The following is an 11,467-nucleotide window of genomic DNA, read 5'->3' on the forward strand; positions in this document are numbered from 1 at the left end:
TACCTGATGCACATTGTGCAATAGTATGCATTGGTAGTCTAAGTCAAGACACTACATGCTGGCCTGATTGGCCAGTACTGCTCATGTGGTTAATCAAAGCTGTTATAGTGTCATAAACTTATGATATATACTAATACTCTGTGTGCATCAGGTAGTGAGAGAAGCTGGTGCAGCCATCTTTGTTTCTCCAAGCCAGGAGAGTCGCTTAAAATAATTAAGGAACTGGATTATAGGGAAATGTTTACTGCATAGTTTCAGTAAATCTTCCCACTGTTTCCCAAATGTACATATGCACCTTTCAAATACAAAAGAAACATTATTTACATCAATCCCAGTATGTCATTTTTTTCATTATGCCAGAGATGGGCACTAGTGCCAGAGCAGCCAACATTTCTTAATAAACATTCAAAATTGGATTACTATCTGTCCAGTTTTGCCAGCTCATGCTAATTTTCGTCTCTTCTCTCCCATAATTGCAGTCTGTTGTGGGAACGTGATTGTTGCATATTCCACTTGTTCCGATACACTCAGTTCTGGTGACTTCCTGTAGGGTTGGTTGTCTCCGAATTCTAAAATTCCATAGTCTACAGAGTACACTGAAGAATCCTGAGGAGGTTTTTCCTATTATTAAAGGGAAAAAAAACATGTTTATCTAACAGAATAGAGGTAACCCATTGAACACAAAGTGAATTACATTGTCCTGATAAATGCTTTAGTTTCATATTGAGTGTCACTATCGAAGGGATATGCAGCATTGTTCATATGGCATTTTTTTAGATTAAAACATAAGTTATTTGCAGAATGTACATAAAATAATAATCAAGTGGAGAGAAAGTAATCCTTGTTTTAATTGCTTCCTGTCACATCTACTGATCAACAGGGTAGACTGCTCACCATTGCAGACACTTTCCTGACCACTGACCCCAAAGCATTTTTCTTTCTTGTTTAGGCTCACTCATTTGCCCAAACCAACTCTAGTTTGTTTTCTGTCAAATGTGTGGTCTACATTATTACTAGGCTCACTCGTTCACACACTCCCTTTACATACGAAGTCCAACACTACTCTTCTGTCAAATGGGTGGTCTGCAGTGCTCAGTTTCAATCAAGAGTTACACCAGATATTGACACAGTGATGGAGACCATTTACTTGACAAGAATAGTGTAAGATTCCATATATATGGGAGCCAATGCTGTGTACGGAAATCCGTAGAAGAAAAAGAGAGACCTGTTGTATTCAGTGGGGATACGATTATAATAGTATACAGCCCATTCTGGTGATCTGAGGATTTTATAGGTCCTCTTTAATGGAAACCGGTTTTCAAATTTTTAGTGTTTGAACTACTGGCAAGGTATTGTAATTCTTGCAAACCACATTCTCAACATGCTGTTATTAAAATCTTCCATTTTACACTCTTTAAGAAAAATAAAGTTCAATACCAGTGTGCAATGTATGTAAATTGTATACCATGTTGGAGCCATGCAGAGTCAGAGTCATAGCTCTTATCATACTCATTCATCTGTGATTAACATCTCCTTGGGTGTGACTTTAGTTCAGCTAGTGCTTATTTAAAATGTGCAGGAGGATCCATGACCCATGACTTTGCCAGGTCCAACACTGCCACAATGACTTTGTGACTTCAAGTATGAAATGTACATACAGTAAGCACTGACATTAAACTTATTTGTTGCAGAATGTGGAATGAAGGATTTTAACTATGGCATGTTAGGAATGCTGCTTACAAGAACTGCAGCACAATGCCATTAAGGTTACATCCTGCACGTTCAGGGTGTGTATGGAGGGAGATCGCGGAGTGATCTCCTTTCATAAAATGTGGGTGCCGGCTGTTTCTTACAGCCAGCACACACCCGCAATAACTGCGGTAAGTCGCATGGCTCATTCGAGCTGTGAATGTTTTAAATGCCACCGTCCATTCTGACAGCAGCATTTAAATCCCCTGACCAATGTACCCGGGGGCCATGCGGGTGTCATGGCAGCCAGGGGCCTTCTGAAAGGCCCCAAGGCTGTCTTAACAGAATGCCTATCAAGCCTTGGGCATGGCTTGATAGAATGCCTGTTAGAACAAGGTATGATGTAATGCTATGGCAAATAGTTGGCCATGACATAAAAGAACAATAGAAGCAATATTCACTTCTCTTCTTCCCTAGTAAGCAGCACAATGGTACCTGTGGCCTTCCCGGTCTATCTTTACAATGGATGTCAGGTGACCACTGCAGCCAATTGGAGGATGCCGCATCACCGTCCATTCTCCTGGCATCAATGCATACATCCTGGGCACCATGATGCCAGGAGTTTGGGATGGTGATGCGAAGGCCTCTGGTTGCCTGCAGCAGTCAACTGACTTCCATTGTAAACACAGACTGGGAAAGCTATGGGAGCTACTGTGAAACTTACTGAGGGTGGGGAAGATGAGTAACGGTTCTTTTGTAGTTTTAGATCATAGACAGCTGTTTAGCATTATTTTTTTAAGTGGGACAACTCCTTTAAGCACAATAAAAATAGGTAAGAGGAATAAATATAAATACTACTTACTAGGTCCTGTTGCTCTTGCTGCGGAATATTGTTTCCTAAAATGCAAATAAAAATTGTTGCTTTTTTCCATAAATAGCTGACAAGGGCTTGATCATAATATCAATTATCATTTATATGAAAATTTAAAAATGCAAATAATGTGGTCTACTCTAAAGGTAGTGACATATTTTCGACCAACTGATATCCCACTCACCTGATCATGCATATATTCTGAATGTGGAGACAAGAAAGCTACTGTCCAACACCTCCAGCAGCAGTTTACATCCCCAAGAACAAATGCATCAGACAGTTGAGTCAGGAGGCCCCCCAAGCACATTATATGATCAGCAAGTCAGTTTAGCCAACATACATCTAATATTTTTAGTTTGAGTTAAAATGATTATATAAATGTAAATGTGCCTTTAAATGGATTATATCCGACCATAGACATAAATAGCAAATCCATAGAAATGTTATAAATGACTGATACATGAGGAGTTCTACCATTCTCACCCATTAACAGTGATTGACAGATTGCATCCTTACCACTCTGACATGGACAAAAGGGGTCAATCAGGTTTTCTGGGGTGGTCTCTGACTTAACAAAAGTGCACAGTTATTTTATTATTTTCGTTTGAAGAAGACTAGGATTGCAAGGCAACTATTGGCTGTAATGGGAGTCACATGAGCAAAGATTTCTGTGTAGCCCTGTGGCTTTACACAGTCATTGAAGTCAATGGGGTCATGGAGGTTGGATATTTTGCTGTGGGTTGCCATCATCGCCACTTGTGACTCGCACCATTACCCATTGGCCTTAATGACAGTACAAGGTTGCAAGGCTATTTCACAACCTCTGCTAAAAGTCACCATGTAGCCATAGCCCTTATTCCAATGCAACTTTAGTTACAAGCAAACAAACAAAAAATACTGGGTCTCATTTCAAAACTGACCTTGTTGTTCAAAGCAACAAAACAGAGTTCAGCTTTCACTATTTAAACTGCCTTAGCTGCATCGTGACTAGTTGCTATGGGCAAAAATACTAATTTTTCTAGAGGTATAGATCGTACGATAAAAACAAATAAACCCCTTCCCAACATTTGACATCAAAATGGCGGAAGGGGAGAATCGAGTAGGTACTGACTGTATTACACAGCTGGTATGTATAAACAGTCATCAAACATGGCTCCAAAAAATATGCATAATTGATATTGCCGCATCTAAAAAAAAACCAAACACTTAAAATATCACATTATTTATCCCAATTTAGGATGTAATGAAAACTTGATAAAAGGTTATTTAAAAAGTCACAGTTTTTTACCTCAACATGGTAGCGCTAAGAAATAGTGTACTCCATAAACACAAACCCTCACACAGTTTCATTGAAAGAAAAATTAAAGAAGATATGGAAATCCAAATTTGGGGAGACAAAGCTATTTTTTAAAGATTATTTTTTAAGCTTTCAAAAGTAGGAGAATATAACAAGTATATAAATTCAGCATCCCATAATCATACTGACCAAAAGACTAAAGTTAACATGTAATTTGTATCACCTAGTGAAGACCATTAAATTGAAATCTAAAAAAGTCAGAATAGTTTTTTTTTCATTCCATCGCACTTAGAATTTTAAAAACATTTTTAATATATCAAATGATACATTAAAGAACACCATTAAGGTATAATTTAGGTCACAGAAAACTAGCCCTAATACAGCTGTGTCATTGGAAAAATAATAAAAGTTGCAGTTCTCAGAAGGCAGGGATGAAAGCTCAACAATGAGGAAATGAAAAATGACTGCAATGGAAAAAGATTAATAAAAATGAAAGCCATGTAGTTCACTTTAAAATGAATAAAAATGAATTTCAGAGTACGTTAGTAGGGGACGAAGTTCCCAATCTCCTGCATTGGTATAGAATTAATGATAACATTCTCCTTGCAGCCACCAACTAGTGAACCACAGGAGTTGCCGGCAAACTATTCAAACCTTGAACTGTATAGTAGGTCTATTTTCAGTAAACTCCCAAGTATATTGTAGAACTTAATTAGGGTTGTATGAGAGAAGCAGAGGACTTGGAGCTCTGTATCAAGAAGTATCAGCGATGTACTATTAAATTAATCTACACAGAACGTTGCACCTACAAACAACAGTCACTTGGTAACTACATCACTGCACAAATCAGTCACGTGTTTTTATACATCATTTTATTAAATAGCTTTAAAATACTGTAATACTTACGTCGCTTGTAACAAAATAAAAAGACGACAGCGCCAATTGCTAGGAGCAGGAGAAGTGCCAGAATGAGGGAGGTAGAAATAATGAGCGTTTCCTCTGAATTTGAGTTACTTTCTGGTGAATATTTATCAGTTACATTAGTCACTGTCCTTGGGACATCTGAGGGAAGAAAAGATTAAAGAAAATCTATTGAAAGAATAGCCTCAGACATTGGTGCTATATCACTTTTTCAAAGCCTCTGGCAGAGCCGATAGTCGATAAAACAACACCGCACTTTCTTAGTGTTGCAGCTAATTGATTTGAATGATTGTCAGGAGTCCCTAGCAGTCTTATTCCTGCTCATTCCATTTGATGACATATCTTAGAGTGAGGCCATTAATGTCTGTTCTGAGACAAACCATTTCTAAACACACCGGGCATGAAATTCAACTCAACTTACATTCCACTTTCAATACAAAAGCAAAGCTAAAATTATTTATACAGTGATATTCTAAAGTTATCTTCATGTCAGAAAGTTGCTTAAACCTGGAGTATGACAGGGTCCTGGTCCTTATCCCCTAAGAAGTTTCTGCACATACCAAATTTGTCTCTCTTGAAATCAATAAGAGCTGCAAAAACATCTAGAGACAGATGGGTCCCATTGAATGTACATTACAAAACCTACAGTACATGCTTTCCTTAGATGTAGAGAACCCAATAAAGTCAATCTAGAACTATGTACAGTATTTCGTAGACCGTTTGTGAGGCTGCCCATGCACATGAGATAGCAGTTCTGTCCATACACATGCAAGCTCGGCTGAGTGGCACACGTAGCGAGAGGAGAAAGCAACTGCTAAACACCTCTGGCAGTGGAGTATCTCCTGGGAACAAAGAAAACAGCCAATTGAAATCCATGCTGCCATAGAAATTAGATGATCGGCTGATCCCCTCAGTAATGCACTCTAGTTTGAAAAGAGCACCCTGCATATAATCAAGTATGACGGTGGCTCAGTGATGCTCTGGGGCTGCTCTGCCTCTTCTATGACTGGAAATCTGCTGCGTGTGGAGGGCAAGATGGATTCAATCAAGTATCCAGAAATTCTAGGAGAAACAATCATGCCTTCTGTGAAGAAGTTGAAGTTTGGGTGTCATTGGACCTTACAACAGGACAATGGTCCCAAGTATATCTGAAAGTCCACAAAGGCTTGGTTTTAGTAGTCCTGGGAGATTCTAAAGTTGTCATCAGTCGCCTGATTCGAACCTTATAGAAAATCTTTAGTGAGATTTGAAGAAGGTAGTTGCAGCAAACCCAAGAATATAAGTGAACAGGAGGCCACTGCCCATGAGGAATGGGTTAGATTTCTCAGTAATGCTATTAGAAGCAGGTATCTGGCTATGCATCACAATTGCAGCAGGTCATAAAAGCAAAAAATGTTCTTCAAAGTACTGAAGACAATGAAGGGGTTGAATAATTCTGAGACTGTAATTATCATTAAAAGCAGCATTTTGTGTTGCCCATATCTTCTGTTCTGCTAATGATCTCAAACTAACCTATTCCATAAACCTCACCTCCCACTACTGTCTTCATGACTTTTCCTGAGCTGCTCCAGTTCTCTGGAATGCACTACTCCAAACAATCCGATAAATCAACGACATGCAGTTTTAAGAATGCTTTAAAAACACAACTCTCTAGGCATGCCTACCACAATCCTTAATCTAACTCTTCAATGTTTACCCCTCTTCCACATTCTCCATCAGAACCTCATGCGGTTTTATGCATACTACTCTATTTAGAAAAAGATGGCTGAACCATTGTAGTACAGAAGAAGCACTTATACCTCCTGTGTCACCCCTATTTCCTCACAGATTGTAAACTCCTGCTAGCAGGTCCTTTATCCCTATTGTTCCAGTAATTTTAATACTTTATATAATGTCTGGTTTTGTCTGTTCATTAACCCTCTGATTTGTAAAGTGTTGCATAGTATGTTGATGGTGTATAAAGATTATTACTATAAGGCTGCTTTCGGGACGAATATATTTTGGTCTGTTTTTCAGACTGCAATACGGAGTTAATGTAAATCTATACATCTATTCACATGGTTGTTTTTTTCATGGACTTGTTTTAAAAACACAGCATGCAATAATTTTGTCTATTTTTGCTTCCATATTCACATTCATAATACGTCCACATTATGGATCCATATTATAGTTGTGTTATAATATACTCACATAATACTGGCCTTACTATTATTATTGGATTTCTACCCTGATCTTTTTATTCTCAGGCTAGATAAGCTACTGCCAAAGATGTCTGAAAACAGCTTACGCCCATCTCCTCATTCAGAGCATGTGCAAGCTTAACCAAACATTCATATGTATGGGGATGAAAGGAGAAACAGCCATCAACTATTGGGTTCAACTCCTTATGGACCGGGCTGTTTTGTACCTTTAGGACCAGACACTTTTTAGGGACTTTACCCATGTGGTGGTTTTACTTCCCTCTTTTTTTCTTAAACTAACAACATTTTTTTGGCTGCGTTTTTTTTCCCCCTGACATATAGGGCTATTTTTACATCTTTTTATACTGACTTTTACCCCCTGTTTATTAGATGTAAAAAGCTAAAAAAATGATTTTTTAAAATGTATAGTTTGTTTTTACAATTTACATATTTACACTAAAATAAAGTATAGTAATAGGTTCCTTATTTTATTTCGGATGTTTTGATATATAATATGTATGGTTTTGGATTACAGGGCACATACAGCAACGGTTTTGGTAGCCATCGGCTTTGGGTCATTTTCTTTTTTATGTATGAATTTTTATTTTATTCTGTAATTTTTTTAACTTATTTTTGTAACTATTTTTTTACCATCTTTGAGCCCCATGATGTCATATAAGATCTCTGGGGAACATTCACATTGTATTTTTTTTTTAATTTCATATTTTTCCACTGTAGCTGGAACATCCATAGAAGCCCTAATTACAGGGGAAAACATCATTAGTCACTAACAGAGCTGATCAGGGTCAGCTAGGACCCTGCAACTCTGCTGTAACAGGGGGCACCACATGGCACGTGATCTCAACGTCACATAGTTGAAGTAATACTTCTTCTTTCAATTGTTGAGCACTATGTAGCCTAGAAAGGAAAAAATGTTTCTCCCTTCTCCTCCAGGTCTTCAGCTGTAACTAACTGCTGAGGACCTGACCTGCTCCTGCTTGATTATAAGAGCAGAGGCTTTAATTCCGTACCATATTTCTGCTATTGATCAGGATTAAAGCTGAGGACCAAGCGCGATATAGCTATCGCGCTTGGTCCTTAGGGGTTAAAGGAGCAGGTTTGGAGTTACTCCTATCGCTGATAGAACGAGCATAAACATCATCCTCATGTTGTACATTTAGAGCCTTGTGCACAATAGAAAGAGTAGTTCTCATGTATGTGCTTATATTGATCATAATGTTTGATACAAAACTATATCAAGACAAGCAGGGAAATATACAGTATATATAGAAGGAGTTAGTGAAGGTTAATACAGATGGAAAGAGGTTATAAGAAATTCAAAGTACCAGATACTACAATCAAATAAATTAAATTACTTTACCAATTCAAAAACTACAAATACAAAAATATAAGACAAGCAAGCTATTTTTTTTCTAAAACATATAATGTATAATGTACGTACCATTCACAAACAGCTCTGAGATATTACTCCTAATTATATCTCCACTAGCATTTATATTTACGTGACTACAGTGATATTTTCCACTGTCCGTAAATGTAACATTGATTATGCGCAGTTTGGCTTCTCGTAGCGTCCAGCTAATACTGATATTCAGTCTTGGATCTTTTGAACCCTTCAGATCTGCAATTTTCTCAGATGTATTCTTATTTATGTACCAGTTAATGTCCGCTGGGTTGTAGTTCAGTGCTGAAATGTTGCAAGTGAATGTAGCATTTTCTCCGGGTTTCAAGTGGAGACTTGGAGGAGAATGGACAAACAGATTCTTTGCTGCTGCTGCAAATACAGACATAAAATAATTTTTAAATGTGTCTCAAAATGTGCTGGATTGTTACATAAACTGTGTTATTGGCTAATCAGAACATGTGACATGAAAGTGTTAAAAGGGGCTTGGATACCGTTCTATAATATAATATTACAAGTTATGGGTACTGGATTACTTGAGATGGTCATTGATTTATTCTAAATGCCATATTCGGAATTAGGGAACAAATATTCCACCTGAGATATGGAAAAGTGGTTTCAGCCTCAGAGGTTTTTGCCTTCTTTTGGATCAATATTGCAGGGAATAGGTTCAACTGGATAGACCTATACTTTTTTTCTGCCTTACTACGTTACTGCTGTGTTACACTAGTATTCATTATCCTGACATTCACTTAGTCGTGTGATCGTGATGTAACTGTATGGTGTCCTTCATCTAGATATGCACACTAGACCTAATTTTTGGACCTGAAAGACCAAACAATTTTTTATTTATTTTTTTGTCAACATAGCTTGACTTATGTGCAAGACAAATTGTATTTTTAATGCCACCATTATGGGGTACAGATAATGTATGGTACCACTGGTAGTTCTAGCCATCAGCAACTGCTTCAGCAAGACTATAGCTCATGAAATTACTTCATACACCTAAATATTGATAAAATATATTCATATTTTCAAATACTTATATGCAATATATTTTGAGCGTTAAGGAATTTCCAATCATAGAAGAAAAAATCCTGTATTTACAAATTGGTGGCTAAATGTCTTTTGAATTGTTTTATGAAAAGTTTTTCATTACTATTCTATGTGGATTCCATACATCATTTTTTCAGTGACAGTAGCATTCGAAATGTTAATCTGGGCAAGTAGGCAACATAATTGTGTCCATAATTCTACACTATTTTAGGTGTATATAAACACAAATAGGTAACATTTCTAATTTAACATTCCCAAGGGAGCGTTCAAACATGCATATCATGGCATTCTGATTATCTGCACATTCCCCTCTGCAGTTGTTCATGTTGCACTTCATAGTAATTCAGGTTCTTCTTTAATCTCATGTTGTGTTTTTCTGCCTTGCATTTCCTGTATATATCACCTAAACCATATACAGAAACAAAATACAAGAAAAATGCTATGGTTTTGGTTCCTATCTGAAAATATAATGAAACATAAATTGTTTATATTAAATGTGTCACAATTCATACATATATTGATATAATATGGCATTATTATTTATTATAATAGGTTAGGCTAAGGTATAATATGATGATAAGATATGGTATAGTATGTTACAGTAAGGTATTGTATAATATGGATTTGTAAGGTATAGTATAGTATAACATGTTATAGTACAATATGATCGCGTAATATGGTATGGCACAATATGACTTGTCATGGTAAAATAATTGTACATATGGTTCAGTAAGGTAAACTATAATGTGACATTATAAGGTGTTGTATAATATAGCACGGTAAGTTGTCGGATAATATGATATTGTTTTATGGTAAAATATGTTATGGTATAATATAGTTTAGATAAGGTATTATATAATAAGGCGCTGTAAGATATAATATGATAAAGTGTCATATAATATGTTATGGTAAGGTAATGTATAACATATTGTAGTCAAATATAATATAATATGGCAAGATAAAGTATAGAAAAATAGGGCATGGAAAAGGTATTGCATAACATGGCACGATAAGGTGTAGTATAATATTTTATGGTATTGCATAACTTGTTATGGTAATATATGGTATAGTGTAATATGCTATAATAAGCTATTGTATAACATGGCATGGTAAGGGCCAGTAAAATATTTAATGGTAAGGTATTGTATGATATGGTATAGTAAAAAATATGAAGTATGAAAGTTCACCTTACAAAATATCTGCCTTTACAAAAGAGTATTTTTTAACATTTTATCAACCATGATAAACTATATGCTATGGAGTAATTTATAAAGTTCTATATATAGAACATCAATGCACATAGCAATGACTCATAAATGGCATGCTTCTATATTTTATTTTAAGTAACTTGTCTAGTTACAGATTTGGGTCAGTGATGTCAGCATTCTTATTTAATGACATTTTCATTTGTACTAACATATTACTGAATTTGTTTCAATTCTGACTGTTTCATATTACATACATATTTTCTTTAGATCTTTATATATATAAAGCGACATAAATATATGCATATTATATAATATATATATATGTGTGCATGGAATATAAAAAGTGTTAAACTGCATACTTACCATATCGCGGGACAATGCTGACACAGATAATGTGCATGATAAGACACAACTGCTTCATTCTCATCAAAAAGAGCGGGGGAGTCTTGTTTCCCCCCTCGCTTGCTCTACTTGAACGTAAAACCAAGGTTGCACCTGTGTATCTCAAGTGTTCACAAAAAAAAGAAAAGGAGTCCGTTCTGATAATAATTAAATGCTATAGATGTAAGAACTTGTGTGCAGAATGGGTGGTCTCTTTGTGGCTTGTGGTCTACCTTGAATTGTATGCTGTGGTTACAGTCACAATTCTTTGATATAAAGAAGTTATATGGACTTCATATTCCTAAAAGAGTCTTGTCCTTAGAGACAAATGTAGCCAAGATCGTTGCCAAAGTATAGGTCCCACCTTTCTTTCAGGTCTTGAACTTTTACAAGTCATACATCCAAGTCACTGTTGCTCTGATCTGAGCTCTAGAATCTTGA

General features: G+C 36.3%; 1 protein-coding gene across 1 annotated transcript; it reads right to left on the minus strand.

Moving 5' to 3' along the window:
• Positions 1-224: 224 nt before the first annotated feature.
• On the minus strand, positions 225-11,208 carry LOC136630856 (programmed cell death protein 1-like). The gene is made up of 5 exons (XM_066605541.1): positions 11,009-11,208; positions 8,421-8,753; positions 4,764-4,919; positions 2,552-2,586; positions 225-621 (listed from the first exon to the last, which is right to left on the minus strand). Exons 1-5 carry the CDS (start codon positions 11,070-11,072, stop codon positions 442-444), a joined length of 768 nt encoding a protein of 255 aa, XP_066461638.1. The 5' UTR covers positions 11,073-11,208; the 3' UTR covers positions 225-441.
• Between the last annotated feature and the right edge of the window lie 259 nt (positions 11,209-11,467).

This window comes from Eleutherodactylus coqui, chromosome 1 (assembly GCF_035609145.1).
Source record: "Eleutherodactylus coqui strain aEleCoq1 chromosome 1, aEleCoq1.hap1, whole genome shotgun sequence".
Classification (NCBI taxonomy): Eukaryota; Metazoa; Chordata; class Amphibia; order Anura; family Eleutherodactylidae; genus Eleutherodactylus; species Eleutherodactylus coqui.

Coding starts and splice junctions, on each gene's coding strand:
- LOC136630856 (XM_066605541.1), bottom strand. CDS start 11,072: ATGAGAATGAAGCAGTTGTGTCTTATCATGCACATTATCTGTGTCAGC. Junction 8,754..11,008: donor CAGCATTGTCCCGCGATATG/GTAAGTATGCAG, acceptor CTGTATTTGCAG/CAGCAGCAAAGAATCTGTTT. Junction 4,920..8,420: donor CTCAGAGCTGTTTGTGAATG/GTACGTACATTA, acceptor TTCTTCCCTCAG/ATGTCCCAAGGACAGTGACT.